The sequence below is a fragment of the Amphiprion ocellaris genome, chromosome 7 (genome assembly GCF_022539595.1).
Source record: "Amphiprion ocellaris isolate individual 3 ecotype Okinawa chromosome 7, ASM2253959v1, whole genome shotgun sequence".
NCBI classification, from domain to species: Eukaryota; Metazoa; Chordata; class Actinopteri; family Pomacentridae; genus Amphiprion; species Amphiprion ocellaris.
Window position 1 is genome coordinate 34,848,241 of NC_072772.1, and position 21,315 is coordinate 34,869,555.

The 21,315-nt window shown below is 42.8% G+C and overlaps 2 protein-coding genes across 7 annotated transcripts in view; both read right to left on the bottom strand.

The window, feature by feature from the left end:
* Positions 1-574, bottom strand: part of LOC111583320 (coagulation factor IX) — a 30,210-nt gene extending 29,636 nt beyond the window's left edge. For all 4 annotated transcript variants that reach the window (XM_055012199.1, XM_055012198.1, XM_055012200.1 and 1 more), the window contains exon 1: positions 431-574. In XM_055012199.1, coding sequence (XP_054868174.1) covers positions 431-503 — 73 coding nt within the window. In that variant the 5' untranslated portion in view covers positions 504-574. The remainder of the gene's footprint in view (positions 1-430) is intronic.
* Positions 575-2,566: 1,992 nt separating this feature from the next.
* Positions 2,567-21,315, bottom strand: part of LOC111583319 (diacylglycerol kinase delta) — a 43,938-nt gene continuing 25,189 nt past the window's right edge. Inside the window, exons 2-29 of one of the 3 annotated variants that reach the window (XM_035958190.2) lie at positions 19,966-20,070; positions 19,147-19,279; positions 18,008-18,114; positions 17,795-17,920; positions 17,603-17,705; positions 16,858-17,020; positions 16,516-16,624; positions 16,298-16,437; positions 14,918-15,002; positions 14,664-14,758; positions 14,289-14,388; positions 12,995-13,295; positions 12,748-12,912; positions 11,650-11,778; positions 11,452-11,527; positions 11,245-11,373; positions 11,023-11,119; positions 10,624-10,731; positions 10,220-10,333; positions 9,946-10,080; positions 9,240-9,412; positions 8,624-8,735; positions 8,405-8,497; positions 8,165-8,284; positions 7,419-7,536; positions 7,096-7,226; positions 6,592-6,691; positions 2,567-6,484 (exon numbers count right to left, since the gene is read on the bottom strand). In XM_035958190.2, the coding sequence (XP_035814083.1) occupies positions 6,602-6,691; positions 7,096-7,226; positions 7,419-7,536; positions 8,165-8,284; positions 8,405-8,497; positions 8,624-8,735; positions 9,240-9,412; positions 9,946-10,080; positions 10,220-10,333; positions 10,624-10,731; positions 11,023-11,119; positions 11,245-11,373; positions 11,452-11,527; positions 11,650-11,778; positions 12,748-12,912; positions 12,995-13,295; positions 14,289-14,388; positions 14,664-14,758; positions 14,918-15,002; positions 16,298-16,437; positions 16,516-16,624; positions 16,858-17,020; positions 17,603-17,705; positions 17,795-17,920; positions 18,008-18,114; positions 19,147-19,279; positions 19,966-20,019 (3,306 nt within the window). In that variant the 5' untranslated portion in view covers positions 20,020-20,070 and the 3' untranslated portion in view covers positions 2,567-6,484; positions 6,592-6,601. The remainder of the gene's footprint in view (positions 6,485-6,591; positions 6,692-7,095; positions 7,227-7,418; positions 7,537-8,164; positions 8,285-8,404; positions 8,498-8,623; positions 8,736-9,239; positions 9,413-9,945; positions 10,081-10,219; positions 10,334-10,623; positions 10,732-11,022; positions 11,120-11,244; positions 11,374-11,451; positions 11,528-11,649; positions 11,779-12,747; positions 12,913-12,994; positions 13,296-14,288; positions 14,389-14,663; positions 14,759-14,917; positions 15,003-16,297; positions 16,438-16,515; positions 16,625-16,857; positions 17,021-17,602; positions 17,706-17,794; positions 17,921-18,007; positions 18,115-19,146; positions 19,280-19,965; positions 20,071-21,315) is intronic. The other 2 variants (XM_055012195.1, XM_023292345.3) reach the window with 2 other exon arrangements.

Genomic DNA, 21,315 nt, shown 5'->3' on the forward strand with positions numbered 1-21,315 from the left:
TCTTTGAGGAAAACTGGTTGATTTATCCCTGTGGGTTGGGAGTGAGTTGGACAGGATCTTGTTCATGAAGAAAATGGAGCATGAGATCGACGGACAAATTGTTACGGTGTCTGTAGTAATGCAGGTTATGATGAAGAAAGACAGATCTATATTCTAACCCACACTTAAGGTCATGATTTCTGAGGAGTGACCAAAAAAACAGGAAAACAAAACCACAAGTGGTCAAAAATGAGTTTCCTCCACAGGCCTTGGAATTGGGTAAGGTCTTGGACATCCCGAGCGAGTACTAGTAGTACTACTAGCAGTACGAGTATTAGTAGAAGTAGTCGTGTGCTGCCTCTAGTGCTGTTCACCATCAAAATGTTGATCTATTTACCACAAATCCATGAGGTTAAGTAAGAATGTCCGTCTGTCTTTCAGTCTGTCTCACCTGAACACTGGATCAATGCAGAACCAACCAGCAGAGCCCAGAGACTCATAGTCACAGCTGTGGACGGCAGCATTTCTGTCTCCTCGTTGTCTTTGTTGTGTCTCGTCAGAACGTCTGGCGTCTCTGTAAAGGGAAAATGGGGGACAGAGGTCCAGCCGACTGACTGATCGTTAACCACACTTCAAATATTGACACACAGATGACAACAGGGCGAACCTGCAAGACAGAGCTGATGGAAAAAATGTCCCAAACAGATGAACAAATATCTGATTTCTACATTTAGGAATTTTCAGTTTAGGCTTCTTTTTGATCAAAGAATCACCAACAAAACTCACTGATTAATCATCTTTGAAACACACAGAAAACAGTGGCTCATGTTTTTATAGATCCTAACTCTGCGACAAACTGTTCAAATTTAGTATAGCACAGTTTATAGTTTATGACATCAACATAAACTGTCATGTTTTTTCAGTTACTTTCATTTGAGGGGGTTAGAAACAGAGTGGTCTAACTCACAGAAAGTCCAAACTGAGTTTTAAATAATTCTTGAATATTTCATGGTCTAGATTTTGATGGTAAAGTGATCTAACCAGTGCTTTAAGTGGGTCCAAAAAAGTGCAGGTACTCTATTTTCCTATATCAATCATTAAAAAAACAAAACAAAAAAACAAAAACAAAATTGGTACTTAGGTACCAATAGGTACTTATCGATTAGGTACAATACTTGTACCTAATCGATTGTGGCCAAATAAGTTGTGGCAACTTATTTTACTGTTACAACAATGTTTGTTGAACTTGTAAACCAACAAAGATATTAAATATAAATTTAAACACAATTAAATTTCCTTCACTTTTTTATTAACAAACTGTAAGTTAACAGCAAGTGAAAAAATTTCAAACTGTCAATAAAACTGCATTTTTTCTGCTCTTGAAGTAAAAAAAACAAAGTGCTGAACATATCCATCAAATAAATACAAATATAACACAAACAAATGTGCAAAAGGAACAAAATAAGACAACAAATAAAATGCACCAATAGTTTAACTTACATTCAATTTTTTTTTGTTTGGAACAAAGAACATTCACTTCTGAAAAATAACACTGAAAATAAATACAAATTTAAGGTTCTTTTCCTTTACTGAAAAAAGGGCTTTTCATTTCACTATCTTTTCAAAAGTACTATGGTCAGTGGTTTATAGTCGCGTCTGACTCTGTCCTGCTCCTGCAAGATTAGACTGGCTTGGTATCGTGTCGGTTTGCGAGTCCGCCTCTGATTGTGACCGTGTTCTTTCTGAACCTTTGAGCCAAGACAGCATGGTAGCGTGTTTTACTGCATTTTGTCAACTTTGGAGCTGCGGTTAAACACACGATGTTGGGCGGAGCGCGGGCTAGCATGTCATGTTTGTTTACCGCGCTCTGATCTCGCGCTGCTTTAAAGCAAAGGAGGAATACGCATGCGCGCCTCTCTCGTAGAGCGCAGTGGTCTATGGGAAATGAAGTTTTAGTAAAATGAAGTAGCGGTCGAGCTTCTGGTGGATTAAAATGCGATGATCAGCGTACCGGTACGCTGAAAGTACGTTCTTGACACTTGGAGAAGTGCCAGGACGCCCGAAGGATATTTTTAGAAGTCCCGGAACTGAGTACCGGCCCGTACCGGCCCACTTAAAGCACTGGGTCTAACCCACAACCCAGATATAGCATTACAGTGGAATGTTAGACCATTTTGGAAAACACAAAACTTTTAACCCAAATTTTCTCAAAAACTACAGAAAGTGGGTCAGACCACTCTGCTTTCAAGCCCAATAATCTAAAATGACTGGAAAATTATTCAAAATCAGTCAGAATTTGTATAAAATGACTAAAAATGATCCAGTGTGACTGTAAATTTTCAGAATGACAATAAATTTGTCCAGGATGCTTTAAAAATCATCCAAAATGACTCCAAATTTGTCTAAAATCACTGTAAAATGATCCAAAATTGCAGAAAATTGGCCCAGAATTACACAAAGTTGTCAGAAATGACAAAAAACTAAATGCTTCAATGTTCAACAACTCGTCACTAAATCAGACTTTTTGCTGCTGAGTTTAGAGTTTTGAGTGTAAAATCGGCTGCAGAGAACAGAAACGCTGGCAGAGTTTCTCCAGTGACAACATGAAACTTTTATTTCTTTCGGGGACGTGTCGATGTTTCTCTGTACAAACAGAACATGTATTTACAGTGGCGGCCCAGCGGGGGGCGCATGTACAAACAGAGGTATGACAGCGTACAGTATCAGGATCAGTCCATAAATTATCCAATAAATACACATGTGGGTCGACAGCGGAGGACGAACCTCCGATTGAAATGAACAAGGCACCACAGGTAGTCAACAAGTTGTTTGAACACCTGTAACTCACCCGCACGATCGCTGAAACTAGACCGAAGTCGTGAAATGCTGACGGGACGTTTCTGTTGCAGTGACACTCGTGAAATTATTTGACAAAGTTTCAGCTTCCTAAGACGGAAATATTTAGCTTCTGTGTCAACACCTGATATTGAGCAATAATCCTGGATACAATACAGATCCACAGTAAATATCCGAGTCAGTTTTCCACACATGAATTCAGTCTTGTCAAAGACTTAAGATTCAATCAAGTTGTTTTGGCTTCGTCCACGCTTGGAAAACTGAGCCCTTGTGTTTAAATAATCTTGTGTACATGATATTAAGATTCTTTGTGTTTCAGTTCTAAAAATATAAACCATCTTTTGGGGATTTTGGTGTAGCTGGTAGCAATACTTCAGCTTCTTTTTCGTGGCATTTGACCACTGTCTGAAGTGAAAAACAGCAAAAACGTGCAGACGTGAGCAAAGCAGCAAATAAAGTCACAGTGGAGCAGTTTGAACATTTAACATCTACACTGGAAATCTACTAAGAACATTTCACAAACCCACATCTTTATTCTTCCAGGACGTCACTTTTACTTTATATTTTACTATGGATATCTGCAGTTCAACTGACTTTGGTCTCGTCATGATTCTAGTTCAAGATACCTTTAATTCCCCTCAATTCAATGAATCTACAGTCCTTTTTACACCCTTAAATTAGGTTCGAACTGTTCAGAATCGCGTCTTAAACACCTCAAACTGGAATTTTGCATCGTCAAAGTGTTGTTACCATGTCAGTACAGTATTATAAGTGTCTGTTAAGTAAACTGATTTACAGATATCTCAAGATGTGGTTTTAACTATTGGAAATGTTGATTCCAGATCATCAAACTCAGCTAATAAGCGCGTCTCTGAGGGATGTCAGGTCTGTATTATAAATGTCTGATAAATGGTGTCTGCAAATATCATCTTTAGTTCATTAAATTAGTTTCGAAATGTTCAGAATCACGTTTTAAACATCTCAAACAAGAATTCTGCTTTGTCAAAATGTCTTACATGTCAGTAATGCATTATAAGCGTCGTCTTGAGTAGTCTACACTGAATTACAGATATCTCAAGATGTGGTTTTATCTCATCAGAAACATGTCGTTGATATTAGAAATGTTGATTCCAGATCTGTATTTTAAGTGTCTGACAATTGGTGTCTGCAAGTATTATCTTTAGTCCAAACTGAATCACAGATATCTCCAGCTGAAGTTTTTTATAAATCAGAATGACTTTGTTGATATCTCTCATTTAAATTCTAGGGTCAGAGTCAAGATATAAATGTCAAAACAGCTCGCCAAACATTAACACTGATAATGTGAAGGTTAAAGCCTCAGTGTTTGACAGCAGAAAGAGACAAGAAGCTGCAGCTTCGTCAGTCTGTTCAGCTGAAACATCACCACTCTGAGGAGAACTTTCTATAAATGATCAAATATCTGAGTTCTTCAGAGCAAACATCGAGGCAGAGCGACTGAAGGCAGATTAAAGGATAAAACACTGCATCGTGAAGCCAGCTGACACAAATCTGTGATCAACGGGAGGTTTAAGGCGTCGCTTGATAAAGTTTGGTTTCAGTCCAACAACCTGGAAATGATAAATCGTGTAAATGCTAAACTTCATACCGACTTTTCACTGCTGCGATTTGAACTGCCGGTCAAAGAAGATCTACGTTTAAGACTTTTTTTCTCGTCAATGGAAACATTTTGATGCTACATACTCAATCATTTAGACAAAAATCATGATGAGGTAATGTTTGATAAAGTCTGATAAGTGTTTCTGTTGAATAAAACCAAGTTTGATGCTTTTTGTCGAGGAAAACTTACATTTTGAGATGTCAAATTAACACATCAGTCACTTTCACAGAAAAACAGCATATGTTTGGTGCAGAAGACGTCAAAAACCGACGGTTGAATTTAAGATTGATATTTATATATTGATATGAAAATGAAGCTGCAACCGGAGAGAGGCTGGAGTTTTAGTTGATGAGAAGCTGAAACGACTGATGACGGTTCACTGATTCAGTTGAAGTTAAGGCTTTAAGACGTTAAGAAGAATCAGGTCACTGCACAGAGAGCGAGTCCGATGGTTCGTCTCCGTTAATCTCTTTTAGTTTTTAACTAAATTAAACTGTCTTTAATACCGACAGCTCAAATAATAATCGGATTGTTTGGTCCCTTAAACAGTTTCAGACGACTGTCGATGAAATCCTGTAAACTGCTCGAAGATTCTGTGTTTTGTTGCTTGTCAAGAAAGAAACTGAACATCACGTAACAAAACTTGCAGACAGAGACAAAACGGAAAGAAGTTGTCGGACAGGAGACGCATCTGATTGGTTTCCATCAGATCACCTGGTCCGTCCACCAGCGTCTCTCCCAACAACTTGTTTTTTTTTTAAGACACTCTAAGCATCAGAAGAAATAAATATATTTTAGTACAAATCTATCAGTCTGTTCTGTGACCCTGCCTCCAACACCGTGGTCCGCTATTGGCAGATAAGAAGTTTCTCTAAAGTCTCTGAGCTGCAGTTTAAAGGGTTTTTGCTGCATCGTGGTCCAACACGTCTGCGTTCTGATTGGTCAGCTGGTCAGGTGAGGCCGGGTGGTGGCAGGTAGATGACAGCTGGCAGGGAACTAAAGTCTTCCTGATGTGGTGACGACCAACATCTTGAAGACCTGAACTCTGACTGGAGCCATGCCGGCCTGATCCGGATCATAAGACGCCTGCTGAGACCCGGTCCAGGTTCTAACCAGCAGCCAGAGTCTCTGAGGACAAACATCTCCTTGTCTCTTCATTAAAGTCTTTATTTCTCGACAGAATCTAAAAATCTGTCACTGAAACTGGACAAAGAACCCAGTGGGGATGAGGTCTGGTTTGTGGTTCCGGGTTCTGTCGGCTGTTTGGACCCTTGAGAAGCTGCTTCCGAGTTTTAATCAATACTATTGTGAGGTGTTTCCATCTTCAGCAGGAACCAGTGCTCTCCAACACTAATCAGTGATCGCTGTTAGTTGAGCTTCAAGATAAAAACTTTTCTAATAAAGTTCTTGCAGAAAATCTTAGTCAAAAATGTGATCACAAAAAACACAGTGGTGTGTTTGAACTTTTCTACTTGCCTACTTTTTCTGGCTGATAGAGTTAGAAGCTTTGTGCAGACAGGACAGAGACTCATGGTGCTGCTGTGGTGTTTTCAGGAAACAATCTGCAGAAACAGAAGTTTGTGGTCCTTCAAGAAAATGTGCTGCTCAGATAAAGATTTTTTACAGTGTTGATGAAAACTCAGAGTCCGTCGTCAGGTTTCAGTCTCCACAGTCCTGCTGTGAACCAGCTCACAGGGTTTATGGCTCTGGTGCAGCCCTTCAGAAACGTTTGGCTCTGAATCCCCTCCCCACCCGACTCCTCACTGATTGGCTGGTGGGTGGGATGACAAGGCACTGACGGATCATCTGACTGGTAGTCACTATGAAGAGGTTTGGTCAGTTTTTTTTTCAGAACCGAGTTCTGGTCCTGATCCTAGTCCAATCACAGCAAGTCCTTAGGTGTGATGCCACAGACCTGCCGTGATGGTCCGGGGTCAGAGGTCGGAGGTCAGGTCAGGTGGGTGAGGTGGGGTGTAGCAGCAGAGGAAGAAGGGGGGCAGGCAACTGTTGCTAGGGAACAAAAAAAACAACCACGAGGAGTCAGAATGGTGGACTACAGTCTGGATTATTGCTTACTGATGTTATTCCTTAATAATACAGACAACAACAACAGCTACCTGGTGGCAGTTAGGCTTCGCTCGCACTGCTGTTCCTGTTGAGCTCTCTGATGCCCTGCAGGATCCTCTTCATATGACCCACCTTCGTCACACCAAGATCCTGGACAGACAACAACATTGTGTACATGTTGAACAAGAAAGATCCTCCTTCATATGGTAGACATCTGTCAAACATTCATCAAACATCCATCAAACATCCTTCAAACATCGTTTAAATACTCGGCAAACATCCATCAAACATCCTTCAAACATCCTTCAAACATCATTTAAATACTCTGCAAACATCCATCAAACATCCTTCAAACATTCATCAAACATCCGCCAAACATCCATCAAACATCCGTCATAGTGCAGTCTTTCTAGAAACACCCTTCAAACCTCCTTCAAGCTTCCACATCCAAACCATCCATCATGTCTTAAGTACTCCATGCAGATGATCAACAGCTCAGCAGCGTTAGTTAGTCTTAGCATTTAGCTGTTAGCAGTGAGAACCAGCAGCAGTACCTTCAGGTCCCTCCTCTCCAGGTGGATAAGCTCAGCTCCGCGGACGTCGTGTCCGATAAAGATGTCCTTATACTCAGTGAGACAGAGAAAGTCCAGCCATGCCCCCACCTCCTCCGTCCCCCACTGGTGAACTGAGACACCAAGAGAAAGTGATTCAGACTGACAGGAAACACCCGAGACAGAAAATAAAGACCCTCCACCAGTGATTTAACAGAAAGATGAGATTTTACCATCTGACCCACTGATACAACAGAGACAAAAGGTTGAAAGAGCTGGAGAGAGATTGAAAAGGACTTTTAATCAGAGAGAGAGAGAGATTTTACCTGGCAGTGAAAGAGTCGCACAAGTCTCCTTGTTTTTATTGTTTTTGTCTTTCTTGAATTTCGGGACGAGACGAAACTTAGCGCTCCGACTGCGTTTCGAAAAATCTATCAGAGGACCCTGGAGACAGATAAACAGATTACTGGTGTTGGACGCATTTACAATCTCTAATGGCTTCATGAAGTGACTGAAGAGCATCAGGCTGAAAGCTGGGAAACGTCCTGAGAACAGGTAAACAACGATCAAACATCTGTCAAAATTCATCAAACATCTGTCAAAGACTGAACAATAATCTGTCAAACATCTGTCAGAAATTTGGCAAACATCTGTCAAAAAACGGTCAAATATCAATCAAACGCCCTTCAAACTAGGAACACCCGAGCCTAATCCCAACATTGGGATATTACGGGATAATACATCGGGTATTGGTGTGTGCTGATAGAAATCACCTTGTTTGTTCGTTTTCATATGGAAACGTGTAAAAAACGCCACAAGAACAACCGCCAGATGACATCTAAAACTGCCGTCTTTTTAAAATCCTAGTTAAATTCTCAGGCTTCATAGAAGTCTCTGTCGCAGCGCTCCTTTAAATTAATTACCTAGAGACTACAGCTAATACTTGAAGTGTGTAGCAGATACTACAAAGAAGTTGGTTGGGTCATCCCTGCCTCAAACATCCATCAAATATTATTCACACAGTTCTTGGTCACATTAAACCTGGGTAACATCCTGAGATGTGCTTGTTTACCTCGTGGTCCGACGGGTCGATGAACGGACACAACCAGGGAACATCAGACAGCCGACGGAGCTGCTGAGCTACAGAACCCAGAGCGGCATTCAGCTGCTCCTGCTGAGGAGGATCCAACTGCTGCACAAACACAAAGAGACAACTGTCAGAACCAGAACCACAACCGGGACCTGAACCTAAACTAACACCAGGACCAGGAGCATCTGTCCAGAGTTGTAGTGAAAGGACAAAAACAGTTACCATGGACATCTTTCCAGTCAACAGCAGCTCAGTCTCACTGAGTAACGCTTTGACGTTGCTGACCATCTGAACCACCACACTGCAGCTCAGAGCCTGAAAACATGAAATGTTGAAACACGTTGGTATTTACAGATGCAGAACGGACACTGATACCACAACTTAACTGTGAGACAGTCGAAATCTGGACATTATAGTCCTGACATTACAGCTGTCACATACCCCAGCGCTCTCAGAGTCAGCGTAGACCACGTCCATGGCCTTGGAGCTGGCATTGACGGCGTGAGCCAGTTCCTGTTCCATACTGTGGTGAGACTGAGCGACCTCACGAATACTGAAACAGTAGAAACACAATTAGTCTCTGGACTGACAGCAGTGATGATGATGATGGATGGATGGATGGATGGAAGGATGGATGATAATGGATGGATGACACTGAATGGATGGATGGATGGAAGGATGGATGATAATGGATGGATGACACTGAATGGATGGATGAATGATAATGGATGGATGACAATGGATGGTGGAAATGGATGGATGGAAATGGATGGATGGATGGATGATGATGGATGGATGGATGATAATGGATGAATGATAATGGATGGATGGATGGATGCATGAAGATGGATGACGATGGATGGGTGGAAGGATGGATGGATGGATGATAATGGATGGATGACACTGAATGGATGGATGAATGATAATGGATGGATGACAATGGATGGGTGGAAATGGATGGATGGAAATGGATGGATGGATGATGATGATGGATGGATGGATGATAATAGATGGATGATAATGGATGGATGGATGGATGGATGTTATGTTGTGCCACCTGTGTATGAGGGCTCCGGCTGCCTGACCGAACTCGCTGATGAGTGACGCCTCTTCCTCGGAGATGATTTCCGGCTGGGAGGACAGCGGCGGCTGGGGAGGCTGAGGGGGCGGAGTCCGGGTGAACTCACATTTCTGCTTGTTCTCCCAGGACTTCAGGGTGCTCTCAAAGGCCTGCAACACCAAGGGACATACTGAAGAACAACTCATGCTTTCCATGTCTCTAAGGGTATGCTTGACGTAAATTTCGTTATCTGTTCAAGTCCACATGGAACACTCAAACTGTCCACACTACAGATGTGAATTTAAAATTTTTTTATCAATCAATAATTAACCACAAACAAGCAACATTTGCCGAAAAAGTGTCTTGGTTACGTTAGCCATTCCATTATAGGACTGCTATTTTGGTAAACGGGTCATCTTCAATGTGTGGGCTCTGGCCAGAACTCATTAACAGCCTCATCAGTCTTTCTCATGGTTCCTGTTACTTATTAATCTCCCACAATACTCTCTGCTTGCGACATAAACTGCCTGTAGGACTTTGGAGGTGCACTGATCTGGTCCTCTTTGCCGTCGGCGGAGCCCAAACACAGTAGGAAGTTCTAAATACTCCAGAAATCCTGTGCTATATCTGCCCATTGCCCGCTGAGTCCTGACTAGGACGGCGCTGTCCCCACCATCCCCCTTCTAACACCTGCAGTACTCACCCGGTCTCTGGTCAGGGTCTGGGTTCGGTTCTTATGGATGATCTTAATGTAACCTGGAGGCTGGATCCAAGCTTCCCCGTCCACCTGGACCGGGACACCCTCATCCCCTAAGATGGTGATCTTCACTGTCCGACACTGAGATGGAGGGTCATAGAGACAGAGACGGTCAGTTAAAGGTAGACAGACAGTTACAGGTAGACAGACAGGTGTGGACAGTTAGAGGTAGACAGACGGGTGTGGACAGACAGTCAGTTACAGGTAGACAGACAGGTACCTGTGCGATGCGGTGGTGCTGCAGGTTGATGACTCTGGACACGGCCATCTGCATGCTGCCGAAAACGGCCACCACCTCCAAGATCTTATCATCAAAGGACGGAGCTGTGAATGTCTGACAGACAGACAGGAAACACCATGACATCACTGGTCACCTGACACACAGGTGACAACTAACGGATACTCCACTCAGAACATATTCTAATCAGTTACAAATCAGTGTTGTGTTGATTATCTCCAAATCTACTCTACTCTGAACCACTACCGTCACGATCCATTTTCTATGGACTTGGCTAAAACCTCTTTGGTACACACAAAAAAAATTCCTCTGAACAGAAAAAAAAGTTCTTATAAATGAAAACAGTTTGGCAAATAACTCAGCTACACGAAACACTAGAAACTTACATCGTCCTCTTTGGTTCCTCCCCAGAAGTTGGTTCCTCCGGCGTAACTTGGGATGTTCAACACAGCGATTCCCTGCAGACTGGGCAGAGGGATCGGACGTCCATCACACTGCAAAACACAAACATACAACGTCAGTGTAGAAACAGCTTTATTGGGCTTTAATCAAACAATGAAATTCTGAGATGTTCTCGGGGAAAAAAACAACAACCACCAGTAACTTTAAATGCTTCCAGAAGAACAACTTTGGTTGTATAACATCAGGTGGTTGTTTTTGGCTCTAAAAAGGATAGTAAATGGTTAGTAGTTTACAAAGTTTTAACTGATTCCTCTGTGTTTTAGAAAACTAAGATCTAACTCATACAGGTCCAACGGTTCCGTAGTTGTGGTTCTGGTTCTCACCTCCAGCAGGACTCTCTGCTCCAGGTTCTTGTAGGTTCTGTGCAGCAGCTCCTTGGTTCCCAACACTCCGTACCACATCATGTTCTTCGTCCGACTCCTGAAGAGGCAGCAGATCAGTCACACGTCGAACAACCGTCTCTCATACCTTCAATGTTTCCTTTAATTCATGAGATCTGCACTGAAAATGTGTAAAAGAAATAAAAATGCTTGCTGTTGTCATACCTGCACTTCTCTGGATGCTCGTCTCTCTTGTTGTTGAAGTCCAGAGAGATCTTGGCGTCCAGTCCAATACCAAAGTAGTTGTTCATGACACACTTCTCGGTGTAGCAGTCCCTAACGCACACAGACACACTGAGGTTAATGTGAGAAAACCTGAACGCAGCGATGATTTCATGATGCAGTAACAGAGCCACGAGTTAGAGGACTCACATGTTGTCGGGGTCGCAGCTGAACGGGTCGGCGTTGACCAGCAGTCGACTGATGACAGAACTGCTGGAGAGAGAACCTGAAATGCACAAGCTCACGGTAACATCACAAGTAACTCCACAACTGCTACCATGACAACCAGTATCTTCACTTGGCTGCTACAATAAGACCACCTATACCAAACAGCCGCCATCGTCTCACCTGGATAGAGGATCTTTGTGTTGAGCATGGGCATGTTGTCCCTGCTACCTGTCTGGACAGGAAGTGACGCAGAACTGCCCAGTGATAGGCTGCCTTTACTGATGAGCTTCTCGCAGGGAGTCTTACTGACTGGAAACACAGACAGATACAAAGACAGGTAGGTTAATACTTGGTTAACAGCAGAAAATGAATAAAATTCACATCTGTGTAGACTCTCAGTCATCCAGGTCATGGGTGATCCTAATTCTGATTCTTCGATAAAAAGATCTGAAGACCAAAGTTGTCTTGTGAGGGATGACTTAAGGTCTTAAGAGTAGTAAAATTGTCTGGCAAAGGATGACTCAATGTTAAGAGTGCTGAAACTGCATGGTGAGGGATGACTCAAGGTGTTAACGGTACAGAAATGGCCCAGTGAGGGATGCCTTCAGTCTCTAATAGTAGTAAAACTGCCTGGTGAGGGATGCGTTCAGTTGATACTAGTAGTAAAACTGTCTGGTGAGGGATTATGTAAGCCACCTGGTGATGGATGTCTTAGGTCACTAATAGTACTACAACTGCATGGTGAGGGACGCCTTAAGTTGCGTATAGAAGTAAAGCTGGCTGGTGACGGATGACTTGTGTCGCTAATAGTAGTACAACTGCATGGTGAGGGGTGACTAGTAGTAAAATTGCCTGGTGAGGGATGTCTTAAGTCACTAACAGTATTAAAACTGCCTGGTGAGGGAGGCCTTAAGTTGCCAATAATAGTAAAACTGCCTAGAGAGGGAAGCCTTAAGTGGCCAATAGTAGTAAAACTACCTGGTGGAGGTTTCTTCAGTCTCTAATAGTAGTAAAACTGCCTTATGAGGGAGGCCTTAAGTTACTAATCGAAGTAGAACGGCCTGGTGAGGGAGGCCTTAAGATAGCATTAGTAGTAAAACTGCCTGGTGAGGGATGCCTTAAGGTGGTAATAGTAGTAAAACTGCCTGGTGAGGGATGCCTTAAGGTGGTAACAGAAGTAAAACTGCCTGGTGAGGGATGACTTAAGTCGCTAATAGTAGTAAATAGTACATGGTAGTGAATGGTGGTGACTCTGACTTCAGGGCTGAATTGTTGTACCTCTGCGAGTGTTGCGGTTTTTGGAGCTGTAGGACGACTGCAGCGACATCTTCTCCTCGTCCATGTCTTCCTCCTCATCTTCTTCCACCAGACCCTCTTCTTCCTCAGCTCGACTCAGAGAGAAAACCTGCTGCTGCTGAGTCTGAGCGTTCTGCTCGTCCACAGCTGGAAAACACACACAGCTGATGTTAACCATCTCACCTGGACCGACACACCTGTCCTGCTGACACGCTCAGGTGAGTCCCACCTTTCTCTGTGTGCTCGATGATCTGTCGGATGGCCTTCTTCAGGCTGTTGGCTCTCAGCATCAGCTGCTCTCGAGGTTTAAAGATGGCCACTGCTGAAGATGAGGGCGTGGTCCTTGGGGAGCAGGGGGCGGAGCTTGGTGGGGCATGAGGAGGAGGAGGAGGAGCCAGAACGACGCCCTCCACCTCCTCCTGCTCCTCAGCGATGGTGGGGGGAGGAGCCTGGGGGAGGACGGAGGTTGCCTGAGACTCCTCGTTCAGAGTCTTCAGGAGGGAGTCCAGCTTCTCCTTCAGCACGCCACACTGGGAAAGAAACATGACTCATCAGAAATAAAGACACGACTCGCTAGAAACATGACTCATCAGAAGCAAACATGACTCATCGGAAATATAAACATCACTCATCAAAACATCTAACATGACACAACAGACTATCAAACCTGACATCAGAAACGCAAACACGACTAATCGGAAGAAAAACATGACTCACTAGAGGCACAAACTTTACGCATCAAAAACACACAACTTATCAGAGACATAAACATGACTCAACGGGAAAAGCATGACACATCAGAAATACAAACATGACATCAAATTATCTAACATGACACAAGACACTGTCAATCATAACGCTACAGACTATCAAACATGATTCATCAGAAACAGCAACATGACTCTTCAGGCCATTAAACATGACTTATCAGAAACACAAGCATGACACATCAGAGACAAACATGACCAACCAGATACACAAACTTAACTCATCAGAAATAAAAACCTGACTCATCAGAAACGAAACGTGACTTGTCAAAAAACAAACATGACCGATCTGAATTTTATAATAGCAGGACTCATCAGACCAACAAACATGACTCATCAGAAACACAAACATGACTCGTTAGAAACAAACAAATCCGTATGTGTCCCAGAGCTTTTTGCGTCTGATTTCTGAGGGATCTAAAACATCGGAGTGTTTCCTTTACTTGGATTAAACCTCTGGATTAAATGTCACCATAAATAATACAAGGTTATACTACAGATCAGACCTTTATAAGCCAACTTTTGGTTCCTTATCTTTGATCTTTGCTTCCTATTACACTAGAAAATGTGGAGTTAATTGTTCTCTACTGTACTGGAGAGTTAAACTCACGTTTAGATGTTCAACTAATAACACTGATGACTTTGACTACTTCTAAATCCATACATGTCTTCTATCATCCTCAAATGTTTCCTACTTCATCTTTTCAAGGGGCAGATGAAAGACATCCTCTGTGGCCACTAAGCTGAGTGTTTTACCTTCTTGGCCATGGCCTCGGACTCCGCTGAGCTCTCTGTGTTCTTCTCATAAGCTTTACCGACCCGAGCAACGAAGTCCTTCACTGTCTCACACAGAACTCTGCAAGGAAACACAGTAAAATTCAGTTAGAAGGTTTTCTGAGTAGGACAACAAAATGTAGACTAATTGATGGATGGATGATAATGGATGGATGGATTCTGGATGGATGGATGATAATGGATGAATGGATGGATTATGAATGGATGGATGATAATGGCTGGATGATAATGGATGATTATGGATGGATGGATGGATGGATGGATGGATGGATGGATGGATGGATGGATGGATGGATGGATGGATGGATGGATGGATGGATGGATGGATGTTTGTACTTGGCAGAGGAGATGACAACAGAGTGCTGGTCTGAGGTCAGGATCTTGGACAGGTGAGCTGCCACTGAGTCCTCGTAGGTGAGAATCTGTTGGACCTGATCAGAAGAATCAGAACATTTTCCTTAAACCAGATTCAGGTGGGATCTTGTTGGCTTTTTAAACATTTTATTTCGTCGTGTGATTAAGATTTTTCCACATGATTGATTCTATAAACCCAGGTTATGGTGTCCAGGTGAGATAAAAGCGTCCGTTACCTCGGAGTCATCGCTGCAGTCCTCGGTGACGGTGGAGGCAGAGTGTTGCCGTGGAAACTTTGTCTCGTAGACCATGATGCTCCACCTGCAGCAGCAAGAGAGAACTTGTTTATTTGAGAATTTGTTATTTTGGACCCAAAACAAAGTTCTGTAAAAAGCTTTGAATAAATCTAAAGAATCTTACATTTTTAGAACTGGGATTTTTACCTTAAAAAAATCATCAGTTTCTGTGTTCGGGGTTCATTTCAAGTATATTTAAGGGAACATTAAATCTTTGAAGTTCAAAGATTATTGTAATACGCTTTGTGCTTTTAACCCTTTAATAACCAACAATATAAACCTAAGTACAAAACAGATAAAAAAAAGAAATGTAAAAAAATACAACTAAAAAACAGACTGTACAAAATAAGGCGTAAGTTGCACATATAATTACGATGTCAAGACCCCTAAGACCAGTTTCTGTCTCCTACCAATGAGTCCATATTAACATTTTGTCAAAAAAAAAAAAAAAAAGCGAATAATTAGAACTTTGTCTTGTCACACATCAGATTCTACTGATGTTAGAGCCTCAAAAGTTGGTGAAATGTCGACCAAATACTGGATTTTAGGAGAAATATGGATCCATGCATTTATATAGACTCACAGGAACTTTATGGAGACACAACACCAGCCTGGATTGAACATTTGTACATTTCTTTCTATTTTCAAGGTCATTGTGGACAATTTTTACAAAGGTCTTGCAAACTGCACATCATTTTAGACAGATTTTGAGTCTTTCTGGAGAAGTTTGGTGTCATTTTAAGTAAATTGTGAGAAATTTGGACAAGTTTGAAGTCATTTTGGGATGATATTCGAGTCATTTTGGAATTGTTTTTAAGATTTTGGGACTGCTTTCAAGTCTAAGTATCTCAAAACTGGAACCTTGCCTGGTCAAACCGATGTTAGAGCCTCAAAAGTTGGTGAAATGTTGACCAAAGTCTGTATTTTTAGTCGGAAATATGGATCTATCCATGTATATACACACTTACAGGAACTTTCTGGTGACACAATACCAACTTCATTGAAATTTTTGAAAATTATTTCTATTTTCAAGGGCCAATAATTAAATATTGTCCTCTGCTGGAGCTATTTATTCATTCAGATCGACTGACCACATTTCATGGCTGTGGGAGTTAAATTTCTGGAGTTTTTCAACCCTTAAAATGGCTTCACAGGTAAGACGTTTATTCGAGGGTAAAAATTCAAAAATTCCCAGGTCTGAAATCAGATAACATTTTTAAAATCAAGCAAACACGTTCTACAGCACCTAGTTTTGGTTCCTAAATAATAACTAAGTAACTTTGAACAGAATCTGAGATGGAACACCAACATGTTCCTCACCTGTCGAGCATCTTGGTGCTGGCTCGCTCCAGTTTCTCCAGGATCTGAGGCAGCTGAGTGTCGTCATCGCAGGCCGATCCCCAGCCCAGAACCCGGGCCAGATCGTTGCCGGTCCCCAGAGGAAGAACTCCCAGCTGACACTGAACACACACAGACATGGTTAAACCTGGACAGGTGTGTCAGACGCTCTGTGATGACATCAGACTGTGTTTTTTTACCTGTTTGTGCAGCGTGAGAGCATCGATCTCAGACAGAACCCAGCCCACGCTGCCGTCTCCTCCACAGACCAGGATCCTGAACGTATCGAACTTCTGGAACAGACGCAGACTGAAAGAGAGACGAGATCAATGGAGTTTTACACCAAATTTAAGTGTACCATACCATTCAAAAATTTGGGGTCATCCAGACAATTTCAAGTTCAGGGATGAGAATGACAAATGGAAAAAAAACTCTGAAAATGTCTGCCGAAGGAAGCTTTTCTTCCCAAAATAAGGACATTTCTAAGTGACCTCAGACTGTTGAATGGTACCATGTGGTCCACCTGTATGTGAGCGTCTTACCCCAGGTGAGGTCCTCCGTTCATCAGGTCGAACACCTGCGCCGGGTTCAGCAGCTGCTTGAAGCGTCGCAGGAACTTCACTCCCTGATTGTCTCCACTTTTAGAGTTGACGAACACCAGCAGAGGACTGGTGCAGGATGGAGGGCAGGAGGCCTTCCAGAAACCTGAAGGACAGCAGAGGCTCAGTGAGTTTCACCTCATCAGGCTGCAACAGTTAGTGTTAGCTAGTCTTTGTGAACTACTTTCAAGTAGTTTTGTTTTCGATTTTGGACAATTCTTCAGTGTGTTTGAGTCGTTTTGGACAATTTTATGGTACTTTGGACAAGTTTTAACATTATTATAGACAACTTTTGAGTCATTTTGGAGACGTTTCAAATCCTTTTGGACAATTTTAGACTGAGATGAAAGCCAAACCTACTGGATGAATAAATAAATGCAGCATGGCTCAGAAACAGTGAACAGAGCAGCAAGTTGTTGGAGATACATTCAGCATGGTGAAACATCTTTCTACTGATGATAGAGAGGAAAAGTTTCTTGAGGTTGGAAATAGTTAAATATCTACAGTATGTGGAGACAACATTATTTTCCAGCATTGATAAGACCTTTTGAAAGACATTGGACACGTTGATTCCAGGTTTTTGGTTGTTTGTGTTTGTCAGGTTTTAATGTGTAGTGTTTGTGTTTGGCCTCTAGAGGGCGGCGTTACCGTGACAAACCGCTGGATGTAAATTAAACTGCTTCCTCACCGTCTGAGTCGATGCTGTTGAGGGCAGTCGGAGGGATGACGGACACTTTGCACTGACCCAGAGGACACTTGGAGGACAGCTGGTCCTTACAGCCCGAGTGCACCTGGGGGACGGAGGGAGACGCTGACAGTTAAACCCAGCGCACCTCGCTTAGCTGAGGCCGGTAACAGCGTCAGAGTCGGTGGGTCTCACCATGGCCTTACACCACAGACACCTCCAGTCCTGCAGCCGGAGGACGCTGCCACACGTCTTATCACAGACGTTACACTTAGCCGACACCGGGAGGTTCCCTTCCAGCCACTGGTGGGGCATCGACACCTGAAGGAGGCGGGGCAGAGAGGTTAAAGGTCAGGGGTCAGGGGCTAAAGGTGTTTACTGTCAGGTGTGTGTCTGTGTGTGTCTCACCCCGTCCTCGTCTTCGATGATGTCCTTCCCAATAGATGCCAAAGTTGTCCACTTACAGTTGTTGGTGGCTCTGACCGCACAACGCTTGTGGGCTTTAAACTTACACACTGCAACACACACATAGGAACAGATAAAACACACACACACACAGGAACAGGTAACACACACAGACACACACACACACACACACACACACACACACACACACACACACAGAGGAACAGGTAAAACACAGACAGGTGTGTATCAGTGACAACACAGAAGCAGGTGATGCAGAGAATGTGTTTGTATACATGTTGTGTCCCACCCCCCACCTCTCTATCTCTACCTCTACACATCTATCTCTATCCCTCTATCTCTATCTCTATTCCTCTATCTCTATCTCTACCCCTCTATCTGTATCCCTCTATCTCTATCTCTACCTCTCTACTTCTTCTGTCCCTCTCAACCCGCCCGGCCAGCAGGCAGATGGGTCCCCCCACATTAGAGCCGGGTTCTGCTCGAGGTTTTTTTCCCTGTTAAAAGGGTGTTTTCCTTGCCACTGTCGCCTTTTGGCTTGCTCTGGGGGTCAGGCCTATGGGTTCTGTAAAGCGTCTCGAGACAATTTGACTGTAATTGGCGCTATATAAATAAAATTGAATTGAATTGAATTATGCTACAGTGTGTATATGTGTTGTGTAGTTGTGTGCATCCATGTTGTGCAGCTGTGTGTAAATGCATTTTGTAGTTGTGTGTGTAAATGTTGTATAATTGTGTGTATTTGTGTTCTTTAGTTGTATATGTGTGTGTTGTGTGATCATTTAGTTGTGCGTGTACACGTAGTTGTGTGTCTACATGTGAGTGTAGTCATGTAGTTGTGTGTACATGTGTGTTTGTGTGGCTGTGTGTATATGTGTTGTGCATATGGTTGTGTTTATCTTGCGTACAAATGTTTTGTTGTTGCGTAGTAGTATGTATAGGCGGTGAGTAGCAGTTGTGTATATCTGTTGTATGTATCTATTAAGCAGTTGTTGTGTAAAGGTGTTTTGCATATCTGTTGTGTAGTTGTTATATACAGGTAGTGTATATGTGTTGTGTATGTAGTTGTTTTGTGTATGTATGTGTTGTGTATGTATGTGTTGTGTATTTGTGTTGTGTACCTTCACAGGACAGTCCGTGAGACGTGACTCCTGACAGCGCCTCCCTGCAGACGTTGCAGTACGTCGGTCTGGCGTGGGAACAGGCGTACCAGTTGTGCATCCCACTGAAGTGGTCCATGCTGTACTGGGTGGACTGGGACAGACACACAAACACAGTCAGGACCTCAAACTGACACACAAACTGGAATAACTCTGTAGACTCTCAGTCATGAAGTCCTGGTGATCCTCAGAGCTTCAGTAGATCCATAAATGACTCAGAAGCTTCCAGGTGTTACTGATGGTTAAACTGCTGAGGGACCTCAAGACGGCACCATAAGCACCTGAGAAGTTGTGTGTATTTCTGTTTACAGTTGTGTGTAAATGTGTGGTGGAGTTCCATGTACATTTGTTGTGTTGTTGTGCGCCCATGTGTTACGTAGCCGTGTGTATGCATGTTGTAAAGCTGTGTGTATATGTGTTGTGTAGTTAATGCAGAGAAGTCTAGTTGATTTTTAGTGAAGCTCTTAGGTGCACTGGACATAGTGGGGACAATGGACAAACTGAACATATTAGGAATACTGGGGACACTGGATATACTGGAAATAGTGGACATACTGGACATATTGGAACACTGGACATACTGGAGATACTGGGAACACTGGACAAACTGAACATATTGGGAATACAGGGAACACTGGACACACTGGGAACACTGGACATACTGGAGATACTGGAAACACTTGAAACAATGGAGATATTGGAAACACAGAGCACTGGACATACTGGAAACACTGGGAATACTGGGAACACTGGACATACTGGGAACACTGGGAAACCAACCTCATAGTTCTGTCTGTTCTGGACGCTACGCAGCGCTGCCATCCACTCCTCCATCTCCTTCCTGTTGTCTGCACACAGAATGAGGCGCCTGCAGGGGGTGATCACCTGAAAAACAGGTAAACAGGAAGTGGTCAACACCTGAAAAACAGGTAAACAGGAAGTGGTCAACACCTGAAAAACAGGTAAACAGGAAGTGGTCAACACCTGGAGCAGCGACAGGTAAACAGCTAACACGGATACAATGTGACGCTGAAGGACAGAAATGATCTGCAGCTCTGAATTTGTTGTGGTGCACACATTGTATAGCTGTGTGTATATGTGTTGTGTAGCTGTGTGTGTATGTGTGTTGTGTAGCTGTGTGTATATATTTGTTGTGTAGCTGTGTGTGTATTGTGTAGCTGTGTGTATACGTGCTGTGTAGCTGTGTGTATATATTTGTTGTGTAGCTGTATGTACACATATTGTGTAGCTGTGTGTATGTATGTGTTGTGTAGCTGTGTGTATGTGTTGTGTAGCTGTGTGTATATATGTATTGTGTAGCTGTGTGTATACGTGTTGTGTAGCTGTGTATGTGTTGTGTAGCTGTGTGTATATACGTTGTGTAGCTGTGTGTATATATGTTGGGTAGTTGTGTATATATACGCATTGTGTAGCTGTGTGTATATACGCATTGTGTAGCTGTGTGTATATTTGTTGTGTAGCTGTGTATATGTGTTGTGTAGTTTTGTGTATATATTTGTGTGTATATGTGTTGCGTAGCTGTGTGTATATGCGTTGTGTAGCTGTGTGTATATGTGTTGCGTAGCTGTAGTATATATGTTGTGTAGTTGTGTGTATATACGCATTGTGTATATGTGTTGTGTAGCTGTGTATATGTGTTGTGTAGTTTTGTCTATACTGGCACCTCACAATCTTTGGTTTTGGATTTCCACTGTGATCGATCAGCTTAATTTGTTGCAGAGTTGATCAATAACCTGATCAATAACCTGTCATCAATAATCTGTGATTAATGATTGATTTTCTACTATAAAGAGTCAAAGCTGCAGTCGACCAACAGTCAGTCAAAAACAGTTTTAATAGAAAGAGATGTTTCACAGATTTCTCTCAAACCTCCACAACTGCTTCTTTAAATCTGGAAGTCTGTTTAAAACCTTCGTTCTGTGTTTGATCTGAGCTGCGTCTGGAAGGAAAACCACATTCTTCTGTCCTAAATAAAGCCTCCCAGACCTGAAAGAGGCTTTAAAACAGCCTCTAATGAGGACGAAAAACAGCAGCCACAACTCAGCTCAGATTTTAACCTTCTGTTGGGGCAGCAACACGCTGTGTTCAAGGACCGCAACTGTGTGACGC